Here is a 17286-nt window from a genome sequence, read left to right on the forward strand (position 1 = left end):
CATGTAGAGGTCTCCTTGGAACATGGCTGATCAGGGTCAGACTCACAGTTATTTTGGGTGATAGGCTTCATTACAACCACAAGTAGGGTATGACATGGGGGACACGTTAGCACTTTCCCCGCAAAGGATCAGCAGAAACTGATTGTAGTCAAGCAGGCCTTCAATTAAAAGATGGAAGGGGAAGTGAGTCCTTAATTTTATGGAAGCTATAAAATAATTGAATAAGGGCCAATATTAAACGTTAAAAAACCCATAATGTATTAAATATCGATTTTGCAATAGGTTTCCAAGCAGCACTTTATATGGTAACTCTCTGATTGGCAATTCATTACATGTAGTAGGGCCCAGCTAAAGTACAGTTGATGATTTCACAATGATTGGGCCAGAACATTGTTATTGTCTAACTACTGAAAACCTATACCATCACCTAGTGATTTTACTAGCATCACAAATGTATAGCAGTTCCATTTGTAATGTTATTACTATTTGCTGGGGGATGGAGAAATAAGGCCAAGCTTGCTGGGAGATGTTGGGGGCTCCCATGCAGCAGGGGATAGCTCAGATGTTAGGAATCATAGAATATCAGGGTTGGAAGAGACCTCAGGAGGTCATCTAGTCCAACCCCCTGCTCAAAGCAGGACCAACACCAACTAAATCATCCCAGTCAGGGCTTTGTCAAGGCTGTCCTTAAAAACCTCTAAGGATGGAGATTCCATCACCTCTCTAGGTAACCCATTCCAGTGCTCACCACACTCCTAGTGAAAAAGTGTTTCCTAATATCGAAATATCAGGGTTGGAAGAGTCCTCAAGAGGTCATCTAGTCCAACCCCCTGCTCAAAGCAGGACCAACCCCAACTAAAGGGGATGAGTAGCAGAGAGAGGGGGACCTGCATGGTGGGGGAGAGGCAGGGGTGGGGTGTAACTGCAGTGGAGGGCTGGAGAGTTAGGTGTATGACGGGGAAGGGGAGCAGCTGGGTAGTAGTGAGCCAGGCTGCTGGAGAGACAAGACAGTTAGCACCAGTAGATGAGAACATAGAACCCTAATTAAAAAGTAATTCAGGTTAGGATGTGCCCCCACTGCCCTCTTGCCCTGTCGCTAATATCTGCAAGTTGACAACGTTTGGCTTATACGCTGCAAATAACCACGCTGAGTTTATTGCGCTGACCACTGTAGGGCCCAATCCTGCAAACCTTTGACTGGCACATAACAGAGTCACTGGAGTGACAGGTGACAGGAAGCACGATACGTGCCGATCGCAGAATCCTGTCCGTAAAAACTAAGGGTTGCATTGGGAGGGGAAGCAGAGAAGCTGCCAGATGTTCTGTGTTACAAGGAGCTCTGTTGGCAGATGGCAGGATTCCAAACGGCTGGCTAACATTGCCCAGGTGGGACATTCATTGCTGCTCCATTCAGCTGGAACATACTGCTCAGTACTAGAGCTGGCAGCTTCTGTTGGTGCGCTCTAGCCAGCCAGCCGCACTCCTTTCCCACACAAATCAAGCCTCTTGAGCGTGTGATACACCCTGCAGGGTGGTAGCAGCTCATCTCTCCCAATGCTCCTGCGTGCTATGGACGGACGGACACTAGCAACTCAGTGTGAGAGCGGCTAAGACTGTGTGCAGTATAGGGCCTGCCAATGCACTTTCCCCCCTGTGCCCCACTCAGAGCAAGAGCAGGGTTTCCCTTTTACATGTCTGTCAAAATAATACAGCGTCAGCTAGAGCTCTGCTTCCTGCGCGGCATGATCAACATGAAAACACAGGCCTGAGAGCTGCCAATATGAACTGTATTTCCAAAGCCCACTGAAGTCAATGGAGCTGCAGTTGAGCAAAACATTTAAGCACACGCTTAAAACCCATCCCTATTCTGCAAAGCTTTTAAGCGTGTGCTTAAGTCAATGCTGAAGTGCTTTGCTGCATAGGGGTGCAATGCTGAATTGGAGCCATTCCATTGACTTCAGTGAGTTTTGTATCAGACGCTTAATCTTTGTGCCTCAGTTTCTCTAGCTGCAAACTGGGAATATTCAAACAGAGGGGTTTGCAAAAATCAATTAATTAATTAGTGGTTGTAAAGTACTTTGAAACATTATGATGCTATGCCTTGTAAAATATTATTATTATTGTTTTGAGAGCTACAATGAGCATTTCCAAGATTTACATAATAAGTCGTTCAAAACTATTATTTTGGCTTGTGATATTAGGTCATGGTGGCAATGGACCAAATGTGCAATAAGTGCCACTATATTACTTATTAATATTCTCAAACATGATTACTGAACTACTCTAAATTAGAAATTTTTCTACTGCATCCAGACCTTGCCTATCATAATACAGAATTATTTTCCAGCATAATATGGTTTGGTTTCTACTTATAGGACCTGATTATAGTGGTTAATGCAATAAGAAATACATTCAATAGAAAAGGCTTATTGCATTAATGTTTGCATCACTATGCTATTTACACTATGTTAGCTTTGCCACTGACTCCAGAGCTAGGACGTGAAAGGGAACTCTCATTGAAATGACAACATTGTATCTTTTTTAAAGAACTGATGATGACTTTTAAATGAACCAAGGAAGCAGTAATTAAACAGCTGATGAATGTAAATGTATAAGGAAAACATACAGCATGACTTGCTATTCACCAAAGGAATGAACAGTGATGAAACCTCTCTTGCATACAAATAGTATACAAGATTAATAAATGTCACTTGTACAAATTGAAATAGGTACACAGAGTACATATTTTATGACAGTGAAAATTATCAATGACACCACTGCAAAGAATAGGTAAGCAAGGGACAAAAAGTATGTCTCCACCATAGTCTATAAAAGCAACTGAGGCTATGACTACACTGCACTTTTGTCAGTAACATTTTTGTCAGTCAGGGGTGTAAAAAAACACACCCCTGGCTAGCTGTACACTAAATTAAAGTGCTTAGGACTTTGTCTACATGGCAAACAGCTTAAAACTGATCCTTTAAATATAATCAGGGCCCACACACTCCACATGTCCATGGAATTCACCCCTGCCACAGAATTACGCTCTGGAACCTGAGCTTCTGTTTTAAAAAAAATGTGTTCAGCCCTTATGGTTGCTTGAAAACGTGAACGGGTGCAAAGTGATGCAGTGTCACCCACCTGAGCATGCAGGCAGCCTGAATCGGTTGCTCTATGACTTTGCCCCTATGGAATTTAGCATCTGCCCACTGTACCACAGAAGTAAGCATTTCCTCAGAGAATTGGCCAGTTTGCTGCAGTCAGATGCCCAGCACTTTGTTTTCTATGTCCTTGCCCTCCCTGGACCTGTCTGCATTTGCCTCTTGCTCTCCAGCTAGAGGAGGGAGCTAACGGGGCTACAGGGCATGCTTCCTGCACCATTACATCGAGCCAGGCAGCAGGGTGGGGAGTGGGGGTAAAGGGTATTTCATGGCTTTAAATTAGTCGATTTAACTGGCTATGAATTTACACAATGGCATCTCTAAATACGCACCAACAGATTTAGGTCCCAAACCCGCAAACATGCAAGTGTGACCCTTAAGCACATGTGTTGCTCCATTGAAGTTATGCTAAAAGTTAAGTGTGTGTGTAAAGTGTATATAGGAGTGAGTCCTTAATAGGCCAAATTTTGCCCTCTATTTTATCTGTACTGTTATTATTGGGAGAATTTCGATACCACCTGGGAACTTCAGTCATGGACCAGGACCCTGTTGGGCTAGGTGTTGTACAAACACTGAAGTCACTAGGGCTGTGCAAGAGGGCAGAAAATAGCCCAAGGAAATGATCTGTCATTCACGCTCAGGACATAATCTTCAAATGCTCAAACTTTAGATACTCAGAAACATTTTTTTTTATAAACCAAACAGAATAATTAGTCTTCAAGGACTTTTCCCTGCCCCGGGCCAAGGCTCACATTTCAGACCTTTTGTTATAGCCCTTCCAAAAAAAAAAAAAAAAAAAAAAAGTTTTGCTTGACTATGTTGTTGTAGTAAGTTGTAAACTGCATCTTTTCACTTTCAGTAAACTCAAAAACACATGAAAGGATTCCTCTTCTCCTAACCAACCCTCCCTCTCCCCTAAATTTCAGATCAAAAGGTGACATTTTGGAAAAATTAGGAGCACTGGGATGGGGTTGGAAGCAGTTTTTGCAACTTTAACTACAGTGCTTGCTGCAGAAAGATTCTAATGTTCAACGATCTCTTTGATGTCAAAGCTCTTTCTCTTATAGATGCATCACAAGTGATGTTGGGAGGTTTTTCTATTAGAACCTTTTTCTAGCAATATGCTCAGAAGATATTTAAGAGATGTCTCAGAATCCTCCACAGACCACATTAAGAGGTGTGCAACAGTACAAGAGCCTGCTGACATGTACGCCAGCCTCCCTTCCGCCCTGGCACTAACTTTCAAGGGTTCCATAGGGAATTCCAGACTATGGGAAGAAGAATGCAGTAAAAATCCAAAGACACAGTAATGAGTAAATTGCAACATTTCAATGCAAGGGAGACAGCAGTAAACAGACATTTTCTGACCAGCAAGCTTTATAAATTTCCTAAGTTTAAAGATTTCCTGATTTTTCATCTCTCTCTAGATTAAATGAAATGAGGAAACAGGGACCAATATATGTTCACCTGTCCAACCCGCAGCAATGACATGACTGATACTTCTTCACTAAATGGATCAAGTCAAAGAGAGAAAGAGGATGATAGGGAGACTGACAGAGTCCCTTGCAAAGATATTGATCCACTAACTCTTTTCTGGTAATCATTTCGGAGACATGAGCTGACAGTAATTAAAATGACTTACACACTGGGCTGGTTTCAAACTCAAATCTTCGACTGAAGCCACCATATCCTGCTGCCGTGCGCGCTCGGATTTGGAAGATATATGTCGACGCTGGTTTCAAGCCATTCACCATGATCTTCGTCTCTTTCGATTTGATGATGGTGTAGCTGGTCTCTTGATCCTTCCCCCCACACACACACAAAAAATGCAGAGTTCAAGCATGTAAACAAAAACACTAGCAAAATACAAATTGCTAATTAACACAGCAGCAATAGTACTAATAATGACTATACCAACATGTCTAGAAAGAATAACTAAACATGTATTAAGACTCTCTACCCCACAAAAATCTATACAAAGACTACATACTGCAAAGACATGGGGTCCAATTCTCTATTGCCTGTCACTTTATATAGTCATTTACTCTAGAGTGAAGTGGATGTAAAATATAACAGGTCAGGAATTTTTCCATAAAATGGTGGTGGTGGGGGGTTAATTGGTGATTTGTTGGCACAAATCTGGTCCAGGATGGAATTTCTGATTTTGGCCAGAGAACATGAGAGACATCCATCCCCCAGAATAGACAATGGCCCAGTGGTTAGGGCACCCACTCTGGCCCAATAAGAACAAAAGAATGGCTATGCTTGGTCAGATCACTGATCCATCTAGCCCAGTGTCCTGTCTTTTGACAGTGGTCAATGCTGGGTGCTTCAGAGGGAATGAACAGAACATGGCAATTATCAAGTGATTCCTCCCCTGTCATCCAGTCCCAGCTTCTGGCCCTCAGAGGCTAGGAACATTCTGAGCATGGTGTTGCATTCTTGCCCATTCTGGCTAATAGCCATTGATGGACCTATTCTCCATGAACTTATCTAGTCTTTTTTGAACCCTGTTATAGTTTTGGCCTTCACAACATCCCCTGGCAACAAGTTCCACAAGTTGAATGAATATTTAATTATTTGCCCAAAATTGGAAGACCTCCAGTGGGACAAAGAGACTGACACTTTCTATATACAGCAGGGACTTGAACCTGGTTCTCCTATGTCCTAGGGAAGTGCCCTAATCAATGGGGTGACTCACTCTCTCTTTCTCTTGTTAGTATTTTTTTCCCCCACAAAAATTCCCAAGGTCAAATTTTCATTCTGCTGCAGAATTTAAACAAAACTCAAAACCTCACAATCGTTAATGAAACAGAAGTTGTGTTTTCTCGTCAAACGCCACTGACTCAGGACATAGCATTTTAAATTCACTTTGCACAAGTGTCAACCCACAACTTGAAGGGCCTGATCCTCATTTCTATTCAGCCACTTTACACTGCTCAGGCAGTGCAAAGGGACCACAAAGTGAGCAGAGGTTATATTTACACTGCCAGAATAATGTAAATAAGAATCAGGGCCAAAGTGTAGGGAGATGGAAAAATCAGTCCCTGATTCACACTAAGGCCACTTTACATCTTTCTGGCAATATAAAGATGCCTTAAAGTGAGCCCCTTCATATGACACAGTGCACCTTGCCAGTGGCCAGAGTGAAAACGAAAATCAGCACTATTATCTAGATTTTATGCTTGGTTAGAAATACTAACCAAAAATACTGAAAATCAAATACACACAAACAGATATAGCTATCTACACACACACACACACACACACGTATTATATACAGATATAATGACACACACTCTTTTTGTATGTGGTGAGGACCTTGTAAATACATTTGCTTAAATAATCTGCAAGTAAATAAGTTTTGAGTGTAAATGAGCAGCTTGTGGTCATCTTTGATTTAACATCAGACTCAAATGTTTGGTAATTGCCACTAGAAATATTTACTTACTAAACAATCAGCATCTGATCATGTAAATTAAGGGCAACAGCATTGAACACAGTTTTGTTTTTTAATTACTATATCCCTTCAGATCTCCATAATGGTATTTTAAGGTAAACACATGATTTCGAGGCAGATCTTTTAAGGTCTGATGCAAAGTCTCTTGAAGTCAATGGGCGTCTGTCACAGGAGGGCTGACCTTTAAGGGGAGTTGGTCCGAGCCTTACCTGTGACCGAGCAAGTGAGTCTAAATGCCAGCAAGTATGAGAGAGTTGTGGGAGGAGTGGTGCACTCCTGTGGCTGGGCCTAAGCGAGGGAGCAGGCCATGTGTAAGGAATGGCTTCTAGGTCTCTGCAGCCTGTTCAGGGAATAGCTTTGCTTGGTGTTAACTTCTGAGTCTGATGTTCAAAGGAGACAACAGTGCCCTGAGCAGACTTTGGATATGGTATTAGCCCTTCCTGGGCTGAGGGAGACAGGCCACCAGCCCCACTAACTTTAATGAGCTGTGGATCAAGCACCCGAGCGATCACCAGAAAACTCCAAACTTAGGGTATTCCATTTTCTAACTAAACCATGGAAAATTTGCCTGCCCAACTAATGTGCCTGGGTTGGACAAAAAATGGAAAAAGCTGTTCTGTTTACTTTTAGGAAGTGATTTCTCTTAAAAGAATGTGATTCAAGCCTTAATTTTCTCAGACTCTCAAGACAAATAATTCTTATAACACGGGGACATGCTTTCTTAATTTATTATTGTACAGGGTTGTATGGCAAGAGAATGCAAATTAAGTTAATGACAAATGAGAAGTGCTAAGGATGACATAGCAATTAGTTGAATGAATAGTGGGGAAAATGGGATGTTAATATTAGTTCAAATTCTGACTTGCATTTCAATCCGATTACATTCACATCTCATTCATGTTTGCTTTCTGCAAACTTTTGAGTGCATGAGCTTTACTATTGAAAATACCAAGCTTCAATATTAGCCAAAAGCAAATTTCACACTATATATTCAGTTTTATAATTTACATTTATATTGTTTAGTTACATGAAAAACCTAGCCTCCAATTCATCAAGGCATTTAGACACATACCTAACTTTAAGCTTCTCCATACTCTCTTTGAAGTCAATGGGACTACACACGTGGAAAACTAAGAACATGCTTAAGTATGTTGTGGATTCAGTGTCCCCCAATCAGATAACAGAAACAATATCACATGACTTATGTAAATGACCAAGACAGCATACATTATGAATGGTTGCAACAGCTATTTATGAACAATTTGCAGACTAAGAACTATTTGATGAAGATATTTGAGAATAATTTGAATAAAACTTGTGAACTATTTAAAGACAATTTGCAAACACAACAAAAGAAAAAAAATAATCATGCGTTTTTCATTGTTAATTACTGGCTCATCATTAATGGTGATGATAGTAGGCTAAAACTTTGGAGATAATTTACCCCAGTCTAGTCAAAGGGAAGTGCGAAATGTACCACAGCGTAAGGTTTGTGACACATGTAACAAAAGAATTAATGATTGTTTATTTCAAGCAAAGATAAATTCTAGTTCCTTGCTTCATATCTCATCACAAAATCACCATTTTGAAATAGCTACATTTCCAATGCCGAGGAAAGTTCAATTTCAATCGACACTTCAAAAATAACAGGGACACTTCAAATGTGCACACAAATCTTCTCTACGTTAAGTTCTCCTCACACATTCTATGGGTCATCTCAATTATCACTTCAAAAGTTTTTTTTCTCCTGCTGATGGTAGCTCATCTGAATTGATTGGACTCTTCCAGTTGGTATAGCTACTTCCACCTTTTCATGTTCTCTGTATTTATAAATATCTCCTGTCTGTGTGTTCCATTCTATGCATCCGATGAAGTGGGCTGCAGCCCACGAAAGCTTAGGCTGAAATAAATTTGTTAGTCTCTAAGGTGCCACAAGTACTCCTGTTCTTTTTGCGGATACAGACTAACACGGCTGCTACTCTGAAACAAATCTTAACGCACTTTATCTACTGAATATGGAGACAAAGAAGGTGAGCAATTCTTCAGAGCAAATCTTTCCTGGAACTATGCCTAAATCAAAAGAAACTGATCAACCAAAAGTCTTTTCTCTCTACAATGTCAGTGTTACTTGGACTCACTGGAGCAGTGGTATTGGGTCCTATCCTGAAATGCATTGCATACCCCCTGGCAGCCCTGCGAAGCTGAGACACAATCCCTCCCCCAGAGACGAGCTATACCCTACAGTACAATCCAGCCCGATGTTCGGACTGCCCATTGCTTGCCTTATAAAGTAACCCAGGACAAAGCGAGAAACCTGGGCTGGCACATATGGACAAGTTAAACTGAGAGTCAGCTTTTCAAAAGGTTTCAGCACCCAGAATCTCTCACTGAGAACCACTGGGTATTGAGCAAAAATGTGACCCCACTTGTGTATGTTGAGTGCTTCAGAAAATCTGTCCCTGAGAGGTTTATTGGAAGAAGGGGTGGAGATAATAAAAGAATGGGGTTAGTTTATACTGAAACCATGACTTTTGGTGTATGTGCATTTTGGTACATGAACAACATTGTAGTTGTGAACTAACCGGTTTATTTTCAATGCAGTGTATTAGCGCCCAGATGTCATTCAGAATAAAACATTGTTCTCTCCTTTTATGGGAACAACTGACTTGAATCTTTTTGAAAAAATGGAGCAAAAATCCATTCACCTGAAGCTTTGTTAAAGGACTTTCAAAGATGCCGTAGGCATCAGTATCAGCAAGGGCTTTTCTGGGTGAAAACTATGTTCTAAGCACTCTAACTACATCGTTACTGCACGCTGTTATGCCTACATAGTTAAGAAACTTTGGCATATTTCATTGTTACTTGACTGATCATTGCTGAGTGTCCTAGGGATCTCTAGGGTGGGAGGGAGCGAGGGGGGAACAGTTGTGCAGCTGACTGTATCAGCTATGGCCTCACACAGCACTGATTCTGTGGACAATGGCAGCACAGCTGGTTTGCTGGAGAACAATCAGTGAAAGGGTTAAAGGCCAACCTTCTTGTTTTCACTGTTCTCTAAACACAGCTTGTTGCATTCATCTAATGTACTTTACACAATTTGAGAAATATAACCTCAATTACCAGGCTTCTCTTGTGTGATACATTCTTACATTCTATTTCACTAACCATCCACATTTAGCAGTGGACATACATTTCGCATATACGGCTCTAAAATGAATCAAGTCTTTTCCAAGGGATTAAGGACCCAATCCTGGAAGGAGCTGAGTAGGACTGGTCTAAATTTTTCTATTTTTTTTTTCAACAGAAAACTGAGTTTTCAACTAAACTTATTTTTTTGCTGAAAAGTGCTTTCTTCAGAAAGTTTAGATTTTTCATTAAAAAAAATACAAATGCTCCAAAACCAAAATATTTTTTTCAGATGAAAACTGAAATATTTTTATTTGGCTATTTATCCTGGTGCCTCATGGGAGTTGTTGTTTGGTTTTCTCTTGTCCCTTCTTCTCTGTGGGCCGAGCTCCCCAGCCAGACTTTATCTCCCATGATTCACCATGGCCAGGGGCTCCCTTGATGTATCAGAGGGGAGATTGTTGTGCATCATGGGAGATGTATTCTGAACAAGGAGCCTGGCCTATAGAAGAGAATGGGAGAGTGAGGAACCTGAACTACAACTCCCACAAAAGGGGCATTTCAGAATCAAAACATTTATTTTGAATTATTTCACCAAATAGTTGGGATTTTCCAAGGGAACCCCCTCCCTGCCATTTTCCAACCAGCTCAGTAGCCATGCACCCTCAGCACTTGTTGACTTCATTGGGAATTGAGGACATTCAGCATTTCACAGGATTATATTTTATATGATTAACTCCTGTTGTTTCTAGGAATTGTAAACCTCACATAGCCTTGAAAATTACTATATAGCATGGTCAAGATTTACAAAAGTAACTAGTGATTTTGAGTGCTTCAATTTTTTGATTCTTAACTTGAGACACTTTTAAAGGTCCTGATTTTCAGAGGTTGGGTACACAGCATTTTTTGAAAACCAGACCCTTTTAAGGTGTCCCAGGCTGTGCAGCCAAAAATCAAAGCACCCCCATCACTAGTCACTTTTGAAAATCTTGGCTTAGATGCATAACTCTCACACATTATTTACACAATTGTATTTGTTATAATGTGTATTGTAATGTCTTAATTTTTTTTAAAGTAAAGAATAAATAACATTGTGTAAAAGAGGTTTGACACTTATGAACTAATCAAATATGTACAAATATTAGTAAGCTGTTAAACATTTTATTCATTTATGGCACTCTGGGTGGGAGACAGGGTGTTGTATGTATTGGGAGCAGTGAAGAGCTAATAGCAAAAGAATCAAGCGTCCAATTTGGCTCAACACTGACAAGTTCAGATGCTCATTTGCAGTTTATCCAGATTCTTTGTGTTTAGAAAACCGGGCTAGGAGTTATATCACACCCAGCACCCTTGTGAGATATATCCTGTTCCAGACAGGTAAGAAGCACCAGAAAAGCCTTGCTCAGTGGGTTTATCGGGGCCCAGAGGCACTGGAACAAGAGAACTATGCAAAAGAAAACAAACATCCCAAACTTTCTGGAAAGCACAAAAAGGTTCCAGTTGGAGATTTGGACAAACACTCAGGGGGTGCCGACTGTATCTAAATGAATGTGCCTGTGTTGAATGACATGGAAAGTTGTCCGGATTCTTAGCACCTTTGAGCCACTGTTTATTTTGAAGACCGAGGGCTAAATTTCTGCCCTCAGACCCAAGAAGCAATTCCAACTGAAGCCAGTGGGAGCTGCATGCATTTCCGGGGGCACAACTTGTCCCTAAATGTCTTGGGCCAGGTACCGATGTCCCTACTCAGGCTGTCCTTTATGTGGGTGCAGAGCACAAACGAACCGTCCCCACCTTGTGCTGCCCAGGCCAATGCAAGCAGATTTGAAGGCCCTGTGCTCTAGGTCACTCCCTCTGTTACACTGGAAAACTAGGGTGACCAGACAGCAAATGTGAAAAATCGGGACGGGGGGAGGGGGCAACAGGAGCCTATATAAGAAAAAGACCCCAGAATGGGGACTGTCCCTATAAAATCTGGACATCTGGTCACCCTACAGGAAAACTGAGCTGGCCTGCTTGCATAAAGTAGTAGGTTGCACCCCATGAAAGAGAAGGTTGTGGGGATGCTGCTTCTATCAGCAGACATCCTGCCTTTCTGAGACTTGAAGCTCCCTGATGCTCTCCTTGGAGCACGGCAGCTCCGCTATGCCCCATGCCTATGTGGTGCAATGACACTCGCCATTTTAAAGTATTTTGTGCCTACCATAGTGCCTAGATGCTCCCAGGCAGATCAGGGCCCCATTGTGCCAGGCCCTATGTACACACACACACACACACCACAAGAGACAGTCCCTGCCCCAAAGAGCTCACTCTCTAACGAACAAGACAGATGAAGTGAGGAAGGGGAAACAGAGGAAGAGAGAGGGAAGGAACTTGCCCAAGGTCAGTTCTTTGTCCTTGTTCTGACAAGCCTCCTATGGACTTCAGTGAGAACTCTACCTGAAGGAAGACTGCCCAGTGCTTCAGGATGTGGCCACCTCCACTGGAAGTCCCTTGGGGCAGGGACTGTCTTTTTGTTCTGACTTTGTACCATGCCTACCACAGGAGGGTTCTGGTCCAGGACTGGAGCTCCTATGTGCTACCATAATGCAAATAAATCATAACAACAACAACCTATTGCAGAGATACAATCAGAACACCAACATGCCCTGGCAGACGGTTCGCTGAGCACTGGAATCAATGCCAGCTGATCCTTAAAACCAAAGCTCAAGTGTAAAATTAAAAGATTGGGGATTGCCCGATGCTCTGTGTGAGAAGACGGATGCTAGTTCCCAAGCTCCTTTGATTCATAACAAATTAGTATACTTTAATTTAATGTGATAAGACTGGAGATGAAACTGACATGCAGTTTTAATGTATTTGTTCAACAGAAGTGGCACACTAATGGAAAACAACACACACATTTCAAGTCTTCCTAATCATTTACTGCAGAATCAATCTGACATTGATTTATGCATAAAATTGCTTCATTCCCTTCCACGCATAGGATAATTATAACTAAAAGAGAAGGACAGCAAAGAGAAGGTACTTAGGACGCTTTGCAATCAGGCAGTCACACCTTTTCAAAATATTTGATTTCATACTCCAGGATGATGCCGTTGGGTCGATCCGGCTCCTGCCAGGAAAGGGAGATGCTATTTTTAGCTATCTTGCCTTTTTTCACAATACTGATTGGAGAAGGTGCTGCAAGAGAAGAGAAAAACAGAACAAGCCAATAGTTAGTAGGACAGTATCTTGTTTCCTAATTTAAATTCAACATTGCAGATGCTACTACGTACAGTCCACTGATGTAAATCCGTGTAGTGCACTTTGACTTCAGTGTGGATTTATATCAGTTGGGATCTGACCCTTTGGCCTCAGTGGAACTATGTGATTTTCACTAGGTGAGGCACTGATCCCATTGATGATTTCTAATGAATTCTGAACTGTGGTCTCAGTCCAGCTGCTGTTACAAAAACTTAATGTTGTTTTCAAAGAATTGTTATGAGGCTGGGTAAGGCAGAGCAGGAGAGATTGTCAAAATTCTACGTTTTCCGAAGGCAAAGAGAAAGGGAGGGCATTCTTTTCACAAAATGTTTGCAAAGAAAATCCATCCCATTATCTAACCAGCTCTAGCAACAGGCAAGATCTGGAGTGGGGAGGCGGGTGCTCAGAGGGAGTCAGAAGTGACGCACAAGGGATAAGGAGTGTGAGCCCAGGAGTCTATGAGAGCAGAGGAGTACTGCTGCATGGCCAGGCAGATGGCAGGGCGTGGGGAGGAGAGAGAATTTGCAGCAGGGCAAGTCAATGTGGGCACAGTACCTCTGCCAGAGCTCCCCATCAGTGCGGGGATCAGGACTGGGGGCAGCAGGTGCTGGGGGCAGCTAGGGGTTGGCAGTGTTGTTCAGTGTAGATAATGACTCAAGGAAATTTTACACCCCTGGAGGCCACTGAAGTACTTTAAAAATCAGCGTTTGTTTGGCATTTAAATTTGCTGTCAATGCTGCATGTGGAAGGAAAGTCAGCACAGTGTGACGGTGCCTTATTTTTCAAAATGATTGGTGTTATTTCAAGCCAGGGAACACCTCTATCGATCTGCCTGCTGATCCACCTGTTGTACCTAGCTAACCTCAAACTTTATAACACAGTTGTTTCCTCTGTATCTGAGTCTGCTTTACTGCAGTGTGGTTACTGAGAGAGTGTGTTGTCCGGCTTTGCTCGCAGGCCGTTGGGATGGAAGCATAGTGCCTGATCATTTAAGTTCTATTTTTTCATATATTTTCATCCTCATTAAATTTGCCTCTATAGGGGACATTGTAGGTTCTCTGTCCAGAAGAGCTCCAGAAACAATGGGCAAGTTTGGGATGTCTCAAGGAATGCATTCAGGGCTTGTCTTTACTGCACTGTTAGATCAAGCTAGGAAGGCTTCCCCCCTGTTAGTCTAGCCTGAGTGAGGACAAGCACACCGGCAGCACGGTGATTGTATTAGTAGTACAGAGTAGCGGCGGCAGCCCTGCACCAGCAGCGCTCCAGCTGCAACATGTACCACTCAAAGGGTCAGGGTAACTTGAGTTTAAAGCTTCCCTTCAGTCAAGCTAGAGATTGGTGTGTGTGGACAGGAGTGTAAGTTATCCCTCCAGGTAACACTGCAGTGAAGATAAACCCGGAGACACCAACAGGGCAGCGTGCTGCGCTGGGAGTCTAGCTAAGCATGTGGAGGCTGATTCTTGGGTCCACTCCAGCCCCTTTGGGCTGCCCTGGCAGCTGTCACCTAAGGGTGGCAGGAAATGGTGTTGGCATTCAATAAGTCCCTTGGCTCATTAGTCAGTCCTGACTTAGGGTATGCCAGCATGCACTGCAATAGAAAACCCTGCAGCAGCAAATCTCAGAGCCCAGATCACCTGACTTGGGCTCACAGGGCACAGGCTGCAGGGCTAAATACTGCCAGTGTAGATGCTGGAGCTCAGGCTGCAGCCCAAGCACTGAGACCCTCCCCCTCACCGGGTTTCAGCCTGAGCCGAATGTCTACTGCTATTTTTTGCCCAGCAGCCTGAGCCCCGAGAGCCTGAGTCAGCTGACGTGGGCTCGGAGACTCACTGCTGCGGATTTTTCTATTGCAATGCAGACAGTGTCCTGGCAGAAAGAGCCCGTGTCCTTTGCTAGCACAGGCACTACTGCGCACTGGTTAAAATAGCTCCATCTGCTGCTCCCGAGGCAGCTAAACTTCAGTGCTGAATACAATGGCTGCCGTTAGAATCTTTACCATTTCCTTGTTTTTCTAATTAACATTGCTGAGATGATACCCCAGATGCCACCGTGACATCAATTCCTTGCAAATGGAAATTGTAACGATTTTAATGGTGACCACTAGGCAGCAAGCCCAGTGTGCGGTTTGTATATTGGACTTTGTGCCGGCCTCTGGGAACCTGCAGAATTAAAGGAACTATATAATTTTACTATTCAGCCTTCCCAGGCTATTTGCTATCTTTCCAGCTCACACATGCACTGCAGATATATTTGATGGTTCATTTTCAACTCAGAGACCTAAACAACTTTTAAAGTTATGTTTTTTACAACCGCTACCAGCTCCCTCGCAGAATGTCCCGTGGAAAATAAAACGTGGTGCTTTTAATGCTCTCCTGAGTCCTTGGTGCATCTGTGCAGAGCTGACTGGGGCTGTGGGGGTCTCCAGGGATCACACATAGAAATTTGGAAGGGCGTCAGAAAGAGAATGATGCACAAGCTAAATAATTCCAGTGTTTTTTAAATCGATGGCAAATCCCACAGGTCTAAAAATGACAACAAGGAGATATGAGAGCATCGGGGCAACACACGTCTGTCTAGGCACCTAGACTCCTTGTTGTTTTTTGAGATACCTATATGAACTCCAGTACCACAGTATTTGAGCACCTCACACGACAATGTGTTTATTCTCACAACACGCTGTGAAGTAGGAGGACGACACTTATCCCATTTCACCCATCAGGGCGTAACATACGCAAAGACTATGTGACTTGCCCAAGGCAGGGCAGGGAATTGAACCTTTCCACCCAGCTTCACCTGAAGCTGGTGTCCTACCCACCATACCATCCTTTCTTTTATAGCTGAGATCGCAGATCTTCTCCATTCAGCTCTGCACCTCTCTCTGCTGCCCATCAAACAAATAGCATTTTGTGTTTGCTGTACAAATGATAATCCTCAATTCAAACATATTTATCTTACAAAATTTCACGGAACCATAAAAATATTACTTTTTGTAGGCAAGAGGAACTAATTAACATGCTACCAAAAAAAAATCCCAGTTAAATAACAAAGACAACAAACAAACTCATTTTGCCAACTCCGATCTTCAGCCAGAAGGAATATGGGAAATCTTCCAAATGTTTATTCCTGGATTGGACACTGTTGGAAAGCTTGTGTTTTTTAAATCAGGACCCTAAATCTGAACCTCTTCCAGGTAAACATATTCACCTGCTGTCTACTAATCTCTCATCCCTTTGGCTTTCTGAGGACACTGGAGAATACTACTCTTTCCTGCATGGTCTTTTCGGAAGAGCAGGCCTCAGCTTCACAGTCACAGCACACACTCCAGGGTGCCCAGAATTGAACTGCTGAGAGGGTATAAGCCAGAGAAGTGTGAAAGGCCTTGAACTTGTAGACAGAAAGGACCACTATCATCATTCAGTCTGACCTCCTGCATAACCAAGCTATAGATTTTCACCATTTACATCAAGCCCAATCTGATGGTTGAGCTAGAGGATATGTGTAGAAAGGCACCCCAGTTTGATTTAAAGAATTCAAGTGATGAGACTCCCACCTCGGACACATGAGAGTGCCTCCCTGGAGTTAAATAGGACTCTGCGTGTGCAAGTGGGGCTTACGCTGTCTCTCACACCTAGAGCTAGCTTCTGTATTACCCATCCAAGCACCTCAGAAGCTGGAACTCCGAGAAGCACAATACCTCCCAGAGGACCCGGGCTGCATGGGGAACGGGGCAGTAATCTACTACAGCTGTTTTCAGGTGCAGGCTACTCCCTGTCTTTGTGCAACCAGACAAGCATGGAAAGGGGAGAGAGGAGGGAGATGCCATGGTTTTGTCTACTCCTTCCTTCCTCTCTATCCACTTGCTTCCTGGACAGACCATCTGGCATGTAGCCCCCACCCAGCCCCCAGCAGCTCTGGCCTGGACAGCCCCAAAACAGATGGACAAGGCATGGAGGGGAAGGGGGGGAAGAATCGTCCTTCATAAACTCTTATGCAGCCACATTATGGCTAGTGCTGTTCTTCTGATGGATTTACATCATCACACAGGAATCTCCATTGGTACTGATCTCCCTCCTCCCCCGACACGTGAATGACCGGGTGTGATGTATCAGACATGTGTATGTGACATGTGAGTTGTGTGCATGTGAGACGTGTGTGTGTGATGGGGAAATATTAGCCAATAGAGAGGGGGCAGTGGTGAAGTCTCACACAATAGGAAGAAGATGCTCAGAGCAAGCTCCTCTCATGATCCACATGAAATTGAGAGCTTAAGGAAGCCAAGCTGTCTCCTCAGCC

General features: G+C 43.0%; 1 protein-coding gene across 6 annotated transcripts in view; it reads right to left on the reverse strand.

Annotated features, from left to right (window-relative positions):
• EPHA5 (EPH receptor A5) overlaps positions 1-17286 on the reverse strand; it is a 334695-nt gene that overhangs the window by 80015 nt on the left and 237394 nt on the right. For all 6 annotated transcript variants that reach the window (XM_039540351.1, XM_039540355.1, XM_039540353.1 and 3 more), the window contains 2 exons: positions 12806-12930; positions 4804-4963 (listed from right to left, as the gene is read on the reverse strand). In XM_039540351.1, coding sequence (XP_039396285.1) covers positions 4804-4963; positions 12806-12930 — 285 coding nt within the window. The remainder of the gene's footprint in view (positions 1-4803; positions 4964-12805; positions 12931-17286) is intronic.

The sequence above is a fragment of the Mauremys reevesii genome, linkage group 5, assembly GCF_016161935.1.
Source record: "Mauremys reevesii isolate NIE-2019 linkage group 5, ASM1616193v1, whole genome shotgun sequence".
NCBI lineage: Eukaryota > Metazoa > Chordata > Testudines > Geoemydidae > Mauremys > Mauremys reevesii.